This window comes from Canis lupus, chromosome 6 (assembly GCF_048164855.1).
Source record: "Canis lupus baileyi chromosome 6, mCanLup2.hap1, whole genome shotgun sequence".
NCBI classification, from domain to species: domain Eukaryota; kingdom Metazoa; phylum Chordata; class Mammalia; order Carnivora; family Canidae; genus Canis; species Canis lupus.
This window is the reverse complement of record NC_132843.1, coordinates 7,254,074-7,270,276: the sequence shown is the minus strand read 5'-3', so window position 1 is coordinate 7,270,276 and position 16,203 is coordinate 7,254,074. Positions and strand designations below refer to the sequence as shown.

The 16,203-nt window shown below is 40.5% G+C and overlaps 1 protein-coding gene across 6 annotated transcripts in view; it reads left to right on the top strand.

Moving 5' to 3' along the window:
* PTPRM (protein tyrosine phosphatase receptor type M) overlaps positions 1 to 16,203 on the top strand; it is a 779,952-nt gene that overhangs the window by 314,788 nt on the left and 448,961 nt on the right. For all 6 annotated transcript variants that reach the window (XM_072828757.1, XM_072828756.1, XM_072828755.1 and 3 more), the window contains exon 4: positions 12,502 to 12,580. In XM_072828757.1, coding sequence (XP_072684858.1) covers positions 12,502 to 12,580 — 79 coding nt within the window. The remainder of the gene's footprint in view (positions 1 to 12,501; positions 12,581 to 16,203) is intronic.

The following is a 16,203-nucleotide window of genomic DNA, read 5'->3' as shown; positions in this document are numbered from 1 at the left end:
TGGTTTAACTCTTGTGTGATGTATTCACAGCTTTCCTGTGTCTAATTTCAAGGAGGAATGAGTGATTCATAGAACATCATAAAGTCCAATCCAATTTCAGTTAATTTTTTATCAAGTTCATGTTCTTTCCAAGTTTTTACTACGATCTATCCCCAGGTTGAAATGGGTGCAGTGGTTCTTCCAGCAAGAAGGCCACCCTACAGGAAGCAAACTAATGAATAATGGTTAATATTTGCTTCAAGTGTTTGACATGATGTTAATTTTTGTTTCTGTCCTATCTAGGTTGGGGGAGGTGAAACACAATAGGCCAGGCATGATCTTCATATACAGTTTCATAGGGGCTCCATCTGAGCCCACTCTGACATGCCACCCTTATGTGGAGAAGGCTGAGCACCAGTTCCCTATCTCATGTTAAATGAGCTTCTCTACTTTGTGATGATCTTTTTCAAAGGTTTTATTTATTTATTCATGAGAGACACAGAGAGAGAGAGTCAGAGACATACCCAGAGAGAGAAGCAGGCTCCTCCTGGGGAGTCAGATGTGAGACTCAATTCCCATGTGATGGTCTTTTTCTTTTTTTAAAAGATTTTATTTATTTATTCATGAGAGAGAGAGAGAGAGAGGCAGAGACACTGGCAGAGGGAGAGAGGGAGAAGCAGGCTCCATGCAGGGAGCCTGATGTGGGACTCGATCCCAGGTCTCTGGAATCTGGCCCTGGGTTGAAGGCGGCGCTAAACCGCTGAGCCACCAGGGCTGCGGTGGTCTTTTTCAAAGTATGGTTCATTTTCTCCATTTTTCTTGTCAACTGTGGGCTATGAGAAATAGAGAGCTTGTTTCACAAACTTTTCCTCCCTAAAATTGAATACCTTTAAAGCAATGAGCACCAACTGAGAGGAGTTCATACCTGCTGCTCCCTTGACCTTATTCAGCATCTTTTCTATATCAGGGGTGGGAGGGGACTTTGTCCAATAAAGATCAAATTAACCATTCTCAGATTTTCAAGAGCCTCAGGATCCTCGTTGGCATATTTTTGATAGGCTTGAGAAATCCTCTCCAGAAACTTGGAGAGATCATCATTTAATTTTTGTTAAATTTCCTCTACTTTAGTAAGACTTTTTTTGCTTTGGCACCCCTCACTTTAGTCCCATTAACATACACCCTCATCAGTGGCTCAGATGAACCATTTCTTCAGCAACATTTGTGTCCCAATGAGGTTTGTCCACCAGGATTGCCCCTGCTGGTAAGGGAGTATTACCCTGATTTTTGTCATACACATGCCAAGCCTTCTTATGGGCTTTATCGGTCACTTACTAGGAGATGCTCACTGTCAGGAGCATACTTAATAGAGTCTGCATTTATGCCTAAGGAGGCTTCTTGGTGGCAAAAATAGTTGTGAACAATTCAGACATTTTCTGAGGATCCTCTCTACAAAGTATGGTTTGAATTTTTCCAATCTAAAAGGTCTGAGGTAGAGAAAGGATTGTATGTCTAATAATATCTGGCAGGCTGTCTCTGGGGATTCATCCCTACAGGTTAATGCTGCAAAGGAAATGCCCTGTTCCAAATTCGGGTGCCTCCTGACCACATTTGGTGTCCTGGCAGGTCTTGAAAGGGGAGACCAGTCCTGCCGGGAGCATAGCTAGGAGGAGGAGAAACTGGAGCAGATGCGGCTCTGTGAATGTCTATGTTTGGGGCCAGTGGAATTCCCAGGGCAGGGGGTTTGAAGATTCTAACAAGCTGAGTTTCTCATGTTTTCCTCCTTTGACCTCTGTCCTCACACACTTTCACCTCTGGCTTTATCTCAGCAGGCCCACTATCCTCACACATTTTAACCTCTGCCATTCTTTGCATCTCAACCTTAGAGCCCTTATGTGCTGAATGTCTACTACCTAACAGCATAAAAGGCTGAACATATGGAATCTCATTTCATTGACCAGACCTTTGACAAAACAATTCTAATTGGAGGATAGTTTGGTAATTTACTGACTCACTCCAAGTCCTGTTTTCCTTCTGATTCTAGTACGTAGATGGGCCAAGCAATGTTGCAGTAAAAAAACTGTTTATCTAGTCATCGGCTTATAGCAGTATGTGGATGGTGCTGCCAGAGTGCACCCCAAGGGGGACTGTCAGAGGGGATGGAAGTAGCCTTTCTTTCCCACCCCAGAAAGGGAAGAAAGGAATGAGAAGGAAATGAAAGAAACCAAATCAGAGTGCTCTTCCAGATTCCTGCAGAGGGAAGCCAAAATCCTTGGTGAGACAGAGTTGGGACTCTTGGTCATATAACTGTGGTTTCACTTGGGTACCAAGTGTTAGATGGTTTAGCCCAAAAGTAGAAAACAGAGAATCTGGTCAGCACTGGTATAACTTCTCCAGAAACCTGAAGCTCCGTGCTTCCCAAATCTGTTTCTGTTTTCCAATCACATATAAAGGGGAAGCTGGGTCAGCAAGGGCAGGATAGAGACCTTTCCTTGCAAGCGGTCTCTGCAGCTGGCCTGCCTGCCCCTCAGAAATCAGTCCAGCCACTGGGAGGGGCTGAGGCTCCTACCTGGTGCAGATGATCACTCACCAAAGCAGCATGGCCTTCCTGGCTGGCTCGCCAAAGACAGTTACCCACCTCTTATGGCCGTCAACTTGGGAAAGAATGGGTAATCCCCTGTGGCTGCCCCAGCCAACTGCTCCCACTCACCTGGCAAATGCCCAGGAAGCTGGACAGGTGGGAAGCATAGTGGGTCTGCCTATACTGTTCTGAACAAACTTGGATAAACTAGCCACAGGAGAAGCAGATAACTCAGGAGAGGAGAGTTTGGAAAACCCTTGGGTGCTGGCAGCGGGGCCTGAGGGGTGGGTGTGCTAGCATGCTCAAGCTTTAACAATCCACCTGCCCCCAGCAAGATGGACATGTAGAATTTTACGGGGGTGGAGACATTGCACCTTGCACATGGAGAGCGTGATGATGGTGTGTTTAGCACCCCCTCACCCTTCCTACCTCTTGAATGTGGCATCTTCTTTCTATTCAGCTGTGGAGAGTCTCTCCTGTCAGTCTTCCATTGTTTTCTGGGTTATTGACACTGATGGGATGCTATCCAGCTGTACCCATGGGGCAAGGTGAGCTTAGGGTCCTCCTACTCTGCTGCCTTTACGGGAAGTCCTTGTCCTCTGCAGTTTTTGCTTAAAGAAGATGAACAGTGTGTTTTGAGAAATCAGTGGGGACACACGTGGCTGTCACGTTAGTGTGGACCTAGGGCTGCGTTTGGGAAGTGGATTAATTCATGAGATGGTTTTTCATCTTCAAAGATACTATTTTTATTCATTTATTGTTAAAATCTTACCACATCTCTTAAGTTTCATTCTCAGCTTGTAGTTATTATTTGATGATCAAGGATAGGCACTTATTCTGGGGTAATATATCAGACTTTGCTGTGGTCTGTTGCTTCTTGCTTATCTGCACTTTCCTTTGTGACTTTCCTATTTTCCCCCCAAACTTCATTTTCTTCCATACCCCATCTTAAAGAGTGAATGTTTGAACTCTTGTTAGAAAAGATTTGAAAAGAATACTAGTTCTTTTTAAACGCGAAAGGAAAAACAAAAGTGAGGAAAGTCATGTTTATTGGTTGAAAAGCAGGTGAAGTCATCATGTAACAATGACTTAAATGAGTAGCCATCACGAGGCACCAATAATTCACTCCAAGGAGAATCTTGCTGTCCTTTGAATACCTTTAACTTTGGTAAGGTGGGCTTTTACTTTCCTCTGTTAATACGTCCATATAAACAAATATTTCAGCATTTTGTTGCTGGTTTTTTAAGGCCACATAGGTTGTGGTTTTGCTTTGACTCTTTATCATTATAGAAAGTTTTCTTTTACTATCTATGCTTTTGTGAATGAGTATGGTCCACCTTTGCTTTTTATTTAAATCAAAGCCAGAGGGGATCCCTGGGTGGCGCAGCGGTTTGGCGCCTGCCTTTGGCCCAGGGCGCGATCCTGGAGACCCGGGATCGAATCCCACGTCGGGCTCCCGGTGCATGGAGCCTGCTTCTCCCTCTGCCTGTGTCTCTGCCTCATTCTCTCTCTCTCTCTCTCTCTGTGACTATCACAAATAAATAAAAATTAAAAAAAAAATAAATCAAAGCCAGAAAGGATCTCCCAGATTTTGAGCAGGAGGGCAGATATATACTATTTAATCCCTTTTGTCCCAGGGAATTGACAAATGACTTCCACCAACACAGTTTCCGTGGTGAGTGTTTGTGTTGGTAAGCAAACCCCTTTTCTTTGCTCACACATAGCAAGTGGCAGCGTGGAAATCTAATTTTGCCCTTCACTGAAGCAGGAAGGATCAGGGATGCTGCAGTGTTAAACTGCTTTCATCTCCTATTTGGCAGGCTTCTGAAGGATAGCCTGATGTCAAGCCCCTCACAGGCCAACCTCCAGAAGGCTTTTCACAAGCAAAGGAAAGAGCTCTAGTTAGTGGTTTAACCGCTTCTTTGTTACCTGAGAGCCAATGGCTGTTCCTCAAGTCTCCACACTCTGTGGGGATCTGACATCTTATCTCCTGAGATGTTATTTGTTGACATATTGAGTGAATATTGATTCTCTTTATTCTACATTCCTTTACATCCCATGACAACGAATAATATCCAGGAACCATCAGTAAAAATGAGTTTTGCATCCTTCCTGGGCCCGAGTACTTTGATAGAAATGGGGACTCAGTGTGAATCCAGGCACACGAATGGAGTTGATCTTCATTCATGCTTGTTATGCTCCATGAAGTCACAGTGAGTGCTGAACATGGAACTGTTGCTTCTGGGGGATGTAAGGGATGAGTCCTGTAAGGGGTGGTCTCAACATCTTCATCAGCTGAGCAACGCATGTAACCTTTTTTTATGAGTCTTTCTGTGACAGACCCCTTCCTTGATGGACACTGTTGATTTTTAATGTTAAACTCAACCAACAGCATGATAGCCTAGGCCTGAATGAAACTTCCCAAACACACATATTTTCCCCAACACATGTATTTTCCCCATAAGGCACATTGCAGCCTTCTTGTGCTTTGGGATGCTAGACAACACCTCAGGACTGTGGTTGAGCGCCATTATAAGTAGCGGCATCACCAATAAAAGGCACAGAAATAGGAAAAATGCATTACTGAACAGACTGGGATAAGGACCCTTGTTTAGGTATGAGAACTGAATCAAAAGACAGAGCTTTGCCTTCACTGACCTCAGCTGGGATGTGCAGGTTTAATGGTTAGTGGTTAGTGGTTTAACCACTTAAACCACTCCAAAGTCATGTGTCTCAGTAAATACAAACAAAGATATTTCACTGAAATCTAGCTCCTGCCAAAGAACATTGTGTAGAATCCCATAGCTGGGGGGTCAGGATTTAATATTAAAGTGTTATACAAAAAATAGTAATAATAATAATATAAATAAATAAATAAATAAATAAATAAATAAATAAATAAAGTGTTATACATTCTCAAGAGTTCAGTTTCTTTGTAGAAGATTTGACTGCTAAATAAGTTTTTTAAAAATTTTTATTTATTCATTCACGAGAGACACAGAGCGAGAGGCAGAGACCCAGGCAGAGGGAGAAGCAGGCTCCATGCAGGGAGCCCGATGTGGGACTCGATCCCGGGACCCTGGGATCATGACCTGAGCCAAAGGCAGACACTCAACCGCTGAGCCACCCAGGTGCCCCAATGAGTTTGGTTTTATTTTATTTTTAATTTGATATACTTTTTTAAAAAGATTTATTTATTTATTCATTCAGAGAGAGAGAGAGGCAGAGACATAGGCAGAGGGAGAAGCAGGCTCCATGCAGGGAGCCCGACGTGGGACTCCATCCCGGGTCTCCAGGATCACACCCCGGGCTGCAGGCGGTGCTAAACCGCTGTGCCACCGGGGCTGCCCTAGTTTGATATAATTTTTATACAGTGTTTTGATGTCTATGAAGTAATTAGTTTCTATGGTATTATTTTGGTATATTCCAATTATGCTTTTTAAAAAAATGGTAATGAGGGGCACCTGGGTGGCTCAGTGGTTGAGCGTCTGCCTTTGGCTCAGGTCATAATCCCGGGGGCCCTGGGATCAAGTCCCAAATCAGACTCCCAGCAAGGAGCCTGCCTCTCCCTCTGTCTCTGTCTCTCTCTCTGGGTCTCTCATGAATAAATAAAATCTTTTAAAAAATGGTAATGATACTACAAGCTTAAGGGTATTTATTGTAAACAGTACCCAAGTGGGACACTTGAAGCAAGTCAAGCCAGGGGAGGGTTCCTCCCTGCTGTTGCTGGAATGTGAGGCTCCCATAGGGAGTGCAGGGCATGTTGTATTTGGCTGTGACAAACAGTTGCTCTTGATATATGCTTTCTTGTTATCCAGAGTAATGGCAGTTGTTGGGGAGCCAAACAGGAAAGTTTTCTCTTAAATCTGGAAGCCAGGTAGTCATAATTATTTCAGGCTTTGTGGGCCAGATGGTCTCTGTGACATCTACGCAGCTCTACTGTTCTTGTGCAAAGCTGCCCTAGACAATATACAGTTGAACGAGAATCACTGTGTTATGATAGAACTTTATTTGTGGACATTGAAATTTCAGTTTTGTATAATTCTCATATATTGCTAAATAGGGTTCTTCTTTTGACTTTCTGCCACTACTGAAAATTATAAAACCCATCCTTACTTTATGGGTAACACAAAAACCTAGGTTGGGGCAGATTTGGTCTGTTGACTATAGTTTGCTGACCCTTGTCTTAGAATTGATGTTGTTAAAACTATGTCATATAACTGTTTCTCGCATCTACATTTCTAGGTCAAGTAGATGATTACTACATTCCTTACTTAAATCTAGAAGTAAAAAATCTTAGAACTTGTGTGTGTGTGTGTGTGTGTATGAATTCAAGGATATATATTTGTATATGTGTGTGCATGCATGGTTGTGTATTATATATTTATGTGTCTGTGTGTATAGATAGATATGCATGTATATATATAGAGGTCGGGTATATGTACATATATTCTACATATATGTAGTCTCTCATGCCTACTAGTTAAAGTAGTTTCATGATATAGAGTCCAGACTTAAAAGTAAAATAGACCCAGAATTATACCCTGACTCTGCAATGTACTAATTGTGTGATCTCAGAAAAATTACCTAATTACTTTCTGAGTCAGCCTACTCATTCCCTAAAAGGGAATTTACTCACTCACCTCATATGGTTGACTGGGGAAAATTATATAATATAACTAAAATATACCTGAGGCATAGATGGATGTAATATATAAGTGGTTTTTAAATTTTTGAATTTTCCAAAAAGAAAAGACTTGATGCATTTCTTAAAGAGACCCAAAGCTCACTTCTAATCTAGACTTCAGTGCATTCTGTCCTATTTGATAAAAGTAAGCATGGGCACATTTGTAAGTCAGCTTGTTTCACATTTCTTTTTCCTTTTCTGGTGATGCCACTGGCTTTCTTGTGTTATAGCTTCTTTCTTCTGACCTCAATCTTTTTGGCCCTGGATTCTGGCATTTTCAGACATCCCAGGGACCCCCACTGGGTTCTGCATACAGTTGTTATACTTCACTAGAGCAATACCTGTACTTTGAATAGAGCGGTTTCTTATTTGACAAAAATATTTTTGCTTTTGAAGCTTTCTTGGTTAAGGGCACTGGCTAGGAAAAAGTACAAAATGGAAAACTTAGCAGATAACAAGAATTCAAGGCAAGGAAATCTTTTTATGGGATTCTAAAATCTGTTTTTAAGAAACCTGTTTAAAACCAGCCTGATGGTTTCAGTGGCATGTCTTAACCCTCGTGTTTGTTAGAAGCAACAGGGTGAAGCTCTTCCTGGTCAGATGTTCAAACCAAGTGAGTAGCCAGTCAGAGGTGCTTTTATAGCACCTAAATTCAGGTTATCTTCATTTAATCGTATTTATTTCAAAATAGCAAACTTGTCAGTATAAATCAGACCTGCTTTATAATTGTGATATGTGCTGAAACATTTATATACTAAATAATACACTTGATGAAGTAGCTAATAAAACTGGTACTCAGAAGCCCTTTTACTGAAATTGCTAAATAAAAGGTGGAAAATGGTCATCTGAAAAACTTGCTCCAGTTTTTGGAAGGAAACATGGAAGTTACTGCTTCCAAACCTGTAGCACATAATCCACCTTCTCCAGTATAATACCTAAATGTGTCATATAGAATTTTTCTTGGTATATTGTATATCAATTGTGTGTGTGTGTGTGTGTGTGTGTGTGCGTGCGCAGTATGCACATGAATTTACCCATGAAGGTTATTCTGTCCTTTTTGTCTCTGCAGTTAGAGAAATTAAATGAAATCAGTGCTGGAACCTGCCAAGCTTTAGAAGTTTCCTTTCCAAAATTTCTAATTACTGAAAGGTCCATTGTTTTCTTGGTGTATTTGCAATCAGATGCTTCTTGGTATCCCAGCTAGGAGACTGAGAGGCGCAAATAAAGTTTCAGAAATGAGCCTGTGTTTGATTCTTTTGTTGTGGCCTCACTGGCAGGTCTTTCTGCTGGGAACCTGGGATGCATGGACTTGCTGCTGACTCTCACTGCCTCTGGTCCAGCGGAGAAACTTGTTGGTCCTTTTTGGGTCATCTGTGAGTTTAACGAGCAGGCTGAGAATTGGGTTGAAGGTTGTATTGGCTGTGTTGAAGTGTCCTGGTTGGTTTGGTAAGGAAGAGGTGACAGTCCTGTGGTGAAGAAAGATCACAGTCCTGTGAGCTCTTTATTGTTCCCACCTGTTATTTGGCCATTGTCTGTTTCTGTTTGTTCATTGTATTCCTTATTTTTTTTGTGGATCTAAAGCTTAAATTTCATAAAATTATCTATTTTTTGGATTCCTCTCAGAGCTTACACTAAATATCCTATAAATATTTGGACAATAAGACTCAGAAAGTTGAGTGTAAAGCTTTTAAGGTTAATGTGATGAATGACAAAAGAGGTTCAGAGGTTTTAGGGTGACTTCTCTAGGTCTCTAATTTCTTCCCCTCCTTTCTTTCTCTCCTGTTCTTTCATAGGACCACGGTCCTTTATTGGTTTAAATGAAATACAGTGTGTTAAATTTACATATGTTGGCTTCAAAAATAGATCCACAGGAACACGTTTTATATGTACAGTATATTCTAAGAGTTAACATCTTTCTTCAAAAATAAGGATTATTCCATTTTTATAAGAAACATCAACCCTTGTAGTTGATAAAGTAAAAATATACTTTGTTCTAAGAAGGACAGTTTTGCATCTCTTGTTGTGTTCATGAGGCTTATCACAGGACTTATCACCTTGCCTGGAATAAAGAGGACACTCGGTGGAGACTTGAATGAATGTGTAAGAAGGAGGGAAGAAGGAGGAGAGGGTCAGCTGGGAGGAAAGAAGGATGGATGAACATTTCTGGTTTTGACTCTCAAAATGCCCTTTTCATGAGCAGGGCCATGGAGCTCTCTGCTAGCTGGTGGTACAGTGGCCATCGTGACCAGAGCAGGCTGGTTCCCGCACTTCCTGCTCTTGCTGGCTCCTGCCAGGCAGGATGTGACTTTACCTCAGGGCCCCAGATTTGAGGGTGTCTGGAGGGCTCTTTCCTCTACTTGTTCTCCGTGTTCATCTGCTTTTTGTTGTCCCAACTGTCCTCTTCTAGACTTCGGTAGAAAGCTAAATATGCAAGATTCCATTGTAATAATATGCATGCATCTCTTCCTTTCGCAGTGTCATCGGTGAACAAAATTGTTGCTTATAAACAGGACAAAATGTTATTTCATTTCTGTTCTGCGTTGGGCCTCTCCTGTCCCCTGTGTGTTTTGTGTTTCAGTGTAGTGGCATTATGATGCAGTGTCATCTAGTCTAGCAGCTCTTTCTGGGATGACTTCTTATCTAGGGAGCCCCCTGAGCTTTTCCGTTTTGGGCTCTTCTGATTGCTTTCTCCATTTTTACATCCATTGCACACACATCAATAATGTAGTCCTAGGGTTGAAGTGTTTGTTCAGGCAATGTGTAGTAGCGAAAACAGAATTGGAAAGACTGGGTCTTTAACAATTATTTTGTATCTTAATGTCTTTGTTTTTGAAATATTAATCCTTGAAGAATTTTTGCATGAACTGACAAGTAAGATAATGGAGTGATATCTGCCTGGTGAGTGGACCATACTATGTGCTTAGTAAATTGTACTCCCTAGTTACATTTTTAAGTTGAAATTTTTGTGGAGATAGTGTAGAGTCAGATGCAGCAGTAAGAAGTAATACAGATTCCTGTGTACATAGTTCTCCGTTTCCTCCAATGGTAATATTTTACAAACTGAAAGTATAACATTACAACTAGGAGGCTGACATGGTTGAACTCTACAGAGCTTCTCCAGATGTCCCCTTTTACTTGAACTTGTGCATGCCTGTGTGTATATTTAATTCTGTACATTTTTTTTTTACTTTTTTTGCTATAGTAAAAATACAAATACCATAAAATTGATCATCTTAAACATGTTTAAGTATACAGCACAGTGGCATTAAATACCTCTTTAATGTTGTGCAACTATCACCAGCATCCATCTCCAGAACTCTTTTCATCTTGTACAACTGAAACTCTGCATTTATAAAATAGTAACTTTCCATTCCTCCTCCCCCAGCCCCTGGCAACTATCAGTCTACTTTCTATCTCTCTGGATTTGATTGTTCCAGGTAACTCATCCATGGGGTCACGCAGTATTTGCCCTTCTGTGGCTGACTTCATTCACCCATCATAATGTCCTCCAGGTTTCTCCATATCATAGCATGTGTTGGAATTTCCTTCCTTTTTAAGACTGAGTGATATTCCATTGTATCCATCAATGGATGCTTGGTGGCTTTCATGTTTTAGCTGTTGCAAATAAAGCTGCTACGAGCTATCCAATTTTATTACCTGAGGAGATTTGTGCATCCACTATTATAGAGAAAACCTTAAAAGTTCCAACATCATAAGGATTATTCACTTGTGCTGTCCTTTTGTAACCAACCCTCTCATCCATTCTCCCTCCATCCTTAAGCCCTGGCAACCACTAATCTGTCCTCCCTTCAAAAATTTTGACTTTATGCAATGTTATATAAATGGAATCCTATTGTATGTAATCTTTATGGTTGGCTTTTTCACTCAGCATAATTCTTTGGAGATCATCCAAATCGTTGGGTATATCAATAGTTACTTCCTTGGTATTGGTGAGTGGTATTCTGTGCTATGGATATATCATAGTCTTTTTTTATCATTTACCATTGAATGACACCTGGGCTGTTTCCAGGTTTTGCCTCCTGTAAATCTAGCTTCTCATTTGTGTATAGGTTTTTATATGAATGAAAAATTTCATTTCTCTGAGAGTGCAGTTGCTGGGTTGTTTTAAGACTTAGCAAATTTGCATTGCATAAGCCAAAGTCTCCTCGGTGAGGCAGGCATGTGTAAATGGAGAGTAAAGTCATGTATGTGAACCTTTTTAATAATAGCCTGATAGACAATTTTAGACAATCATGTTAAGAACATTGATAATTTCTTACTGGTTCTTTTTCCTCCTGTAACCTCAATTTCTCTGAAGTGGCTCTACAATCTCAAATGTTCATTCTGAGAACTTCAGAGTATGTTGCCCTTCTTTTCTTGCCTTACTTTTCCCATGATCAAGCAGTTGCCAAAGAATTCCTGATTTTACCACTGTAGAGATTTTTATATCATTGTCCTCTTAATTCATACCTCTGCCATCTGAATTTCAGCAGCCATAGCATCTTTATGTTACTAATATAGTGTCTTCCCTGGAGCTTTCTGCCCTATAAGAGGAGCTTCTAACCTGGTCACAGCTGACTTTTATAGCAATAGCTCCCTGTACTCCTCTTCATAGCCACGGCCACCTCAGGGCCTTTGCACATGCCCTAGAAGAAGCCTTATTCTCTTTCCTTCATATTCAGCTGTTAGAAGAAATGCAACCTCCTCATGGGAGATCCTTTTGGTATATGTTTTTCCAGTACCCCGTACTTTTTTTTTTCATAGCACTTATATAGTAGGGTTTTGTTTTTTTTGTTTTTTTTTTTTTTATTTTTAATTTGAGTTGTATGAAACCCAGGGTCCCACATGGTTCAGCATGGTCATAGAATCCCTTCAAAGGAGTTGACCAGAAAATATATTTTCTTAAGGGAATTTAAATCTCAACATTGTCTCTAGTAAATGACTTTAGCCTCTGTTTTCCAAACATCACCTCTTAACCATGGTATTACCCCCTTACCAGGTGAGTCTTGAGGTAGGATGTTGTCTGACCTATCCCTTCCCAATAACTTCCCTGAAAACTGGCTTGGGATCTTTTTTATCTTTGTCATAGAACCTGAAACATTAACTGGCAGATTCTAGGCTCTCCATTAATGTTTGTGGAAACACGAATGAATGAATAAATGAATAAATGAATGAACCAAGTGTTTTCTATATAGGAGACATTTGATAAAACTCTGACAAAATGAGTGAATATTATAAATCTTTCTTAATTTTCCAGGTGATTTTTGAAGTGATAACTTCTGGACATCAAGGCTACCTCGCTATTGATGAAGTGAAGGTGTTAGGACATCCATGCAGTAAGTTGCCTCAACTCTTACCCATTTGGGTCCATTGTTGGGGGTATATTTATGTTACAGAGAAGATGCTAAAGCCTAGGGAAAAGTTGTCCTGCTAAAAGAGTTTCCCAGTAAGTCTTTAGAAGTCCAAAAACATCTATTTTATGTGTCATTCATTGTATGTAACCAAGTGCCTCTAAAATGAAGATCAGGAATGAGGACTAATGGGCTACTTTGGTGTAGTCAACTATCCTTGCAAAGATCTGTGGATTTCCCTTTTAAATAGTAGCACAAAGTTAAACATTGAGAATCTATGCATTTTGCCCCTAAGTTCAGTGTATTACTGACATACTTTCAAACAAGATGGCCCCAAACAGGCCTGGGATCTATCAAACACAAGAAATCTACCTAAACTACTCGGGAGCCCCAGAAATGGCCTGATCTTCATCTTTTCAAAATTAACACTTGAAAAATGCCAATGGATGATAAACACACACTTTTCTTTTTATTACTTGGTATAAACAGCTATTAACAGGCTGTCATATTTGTACCAGAACCATTGTCCTTAAAACAAAATAAAATATTGCACCTAGCCAGTCCTGTTTCCTCCCCTACCTCCCTTGGGGCCACCATAGGAGTGAGGTTGCTGCTGCCCCCTGTATGTGTAAGACTCATATTGTACAAATAGCAGAAACAGACGTAGCAGAGTTAAAGAGAAAAGCTTTGTATAGAAAGGGGATTGGTGGCAGATAGAATCATGGGGAACATTGGTGATCTAAGCCCTAGGAATGGGTGGGAACCCAGAGGGAGGCTCTACAGTCAGGACCGTGGTGACTGCTATGCCTGAGAGGCCATCCTCAGGAGCACGAGTGCTGCATCCTGCTCTTTGGCCACCTGACCCCTGCCACCTGCCTGAACTTTTGTCACTGTCTCTGCACCTTTGCTTCCTCAGGCTTAGGCTCAAGACCCAAGTGGGATTGTCAGGGATTGGCAAGTTAGATTGTGTGCTTGATTCCCTTGCTAGCAATCAAAGTTATCTAGGAAAGCCCACTGTGGCTTTTTCTCCTTCTATCCTGGGAGTCAGGCAAGACTTTTACCAAAAAACATACAATGGGGAATTTCCCGACCACAGAATAGTGCTTTGAGATCTGAGCAAGCAAAATGTGGCAAACATCTGTGTGTGCATGCATGTGTGCATACATGTAGGTGTGCTTCTTCCCATAATCACTATGTGGTTCGTAAAAAGTACAAAAATAGTATTTGCCTTTTGTAAGTTCTAATGAATAGTATCCAGCAGTATAAATTACTCTGTATTTTCTTTTCTCTACTTAGCATTATGTGTTTTAGGTCAATCCATAATATTCTATCATATGAATGTACTATACTTTATTTTTCTATTCTTCCATGAACATTTTTTTTTCTCCCAGTTGTTTGTGCTAGTGCCTCTGGGTGCGATGTACAAGAATCTCAGTAGAGTATATTCTTAGAAGCAGATTTGCTAGGATGTAGGGTAGAAACACTTTTAGTTTTACTAGATGCTGCCAAATTGCTATGAAAAGTGTCTGAACCAGTTTATATTCCCACCAGCAATGCATGGGAGTTTTATTTTCCCTATAACCTTACCCAAAATTGATATTGTCAGACTTTAAATCTTTGGCCAGGTGAGGGAAGGCTGCCTGCTTTATTTTTAGGGTCCCTAGCATTAAAGAGAGACTGGCTGGTTCATACATTTCTGGATTTCTGCCAATGGTCCCTACCCAAATTCCTGAGAAAGTGGTTATATTTGCAGTGGATATTAGAGACACAAACATTTGCACAAGTGTCTCTGCTTTTATTGCCTGGATTGAAGAGATCATGAGCTCATTCCCTGTGGTAGTTACCGAGAGCCCTTAGTGGTTGTTAACCTGATGAGGGTATCATGGCACAGTCGTCTGATTCCTTCTAGAGGGATTTTGCTCTCTCTGAGATCTTTATCTGATGCTCAGAGCTTGCCACAACACCAAAGTTGAAACGCCACAATATCTTGTTCCTTACTGAGGCAGACATTACTTCTATAACACATTGCATTTGCCTTTCTTCTGTCAGCAAGACTAGTGGGTTCAAGAAGATTTTCTCCTCTTTTTTTTTTTTTTTTTTTTTTTCTGGAAAGGCAGGAAAACGAACAACACTGTACCTAATTGGAACAGCAGGGCAAATTTAGGAAGTGGAATATAATTACCTGAGTTGGAACTTGGCCATATTCTCGGAGTAATAGCCTTGGGCTTGGAAAAATGCCATGGGATCTTCTAATGTACATAAATGATCCCGCCTCAGATTTACCTTACCAGGAGGTTAAAGGAAATAGAATAATGATGCATGCATACTATGTGCTGAGCACCCCCTTTTACTCAGAGCAACCTTTGCCCCAAGGCAGATGTTTTTGCTGTCCTGTTGTTGATGCAATTGGTGAGACCAAGTTTGCAGGGGTCTCTCCTGTTCTGCGTCCTGGGTTTGTTCTACATCTGGTCATCGGCCAATAAAATAGCTCTTGAAGTGTGTCTCCTCCCATTCTGCAGGATTTGAGTCATTGTCTTCAGCAAGATCTAAAGACTTACTTAATGCTTGTCCTTCAATCAGAGCCTCCTGAAATGTGTCTCTTGAAGTTTTGTTCATTCCTTCCAAGCCCAGCTGCCTATAGCCATAGAAATGGTATTTATGATCCCTCCATTGGAGAATACTGGTGCTAATACCTAATTGGCTTTGCAAACTGCTCTTAAGAGACACAGAATTGCAAAACAGGCTCTGTACCAAGGTGATGTATGGTGCAACAGTATTTTGAACTGTAAACTTTAAATGGTTTTGATGATGGCCCTTCTATAGTTATTTTTTCCTGAATCTCTAAGTTTATGGGGAAAACATGCAAATAAAGATTTTAAAGAAGGCAATATTTGGTCTTAAAATGTAAAGCTTTGCAGGTAATATTTTAAGGGATTTCCCAGCAAGATTTCTAAATAATAATCAATTATTTTTAAATCGTGATGGTCATTAGATTTAAATCACAAGGGAACATAAATATTTCATAACTGAAACTATGCTTTCCAAAAAGATGCAAAACTGCTGAACTTTATTTACTTCACTCTTAAGGCCCCTGTTTGGATTCATATAGGTTTATGAGTAGGCATTTCAATATTTTTTAAAGTACTTGTTCTGTTAAGAGTATACAGTTGCTCATAAAATTGATTTTAATGTAGTGACAATAAAATGCAGGATCAGCATGAAATGTGGATATGGCTGTGCAGAATCAGCAGCTCGATGGCTTAAGCCCACTTCTAATGAACACAGATAATTTTTGTTATTTGGTATGCACGCTAAAAATATATTTTGAATTTGGCCCAATAATCCTAGTAGGAGAACCTGAAGAAGCATTTTATCAGCTTCATAATGTTGCCTCCTGTTTTTAAGCAGGTTATAAGCTATGCATGTATGGGTATTTCTGTTATAACCTTGTACTCCTTGCATGTATTTTTATGTCTTACAAGCCATGCAGCATTTTAACAAGTTTATTGAGATATAATTCACATATCATGCAATTCACTCACTTAAAGTGTACAAATCAGTGTTTTTAGTATATTCACAGAATTGTGTAACTGTCACCACAGTCAATT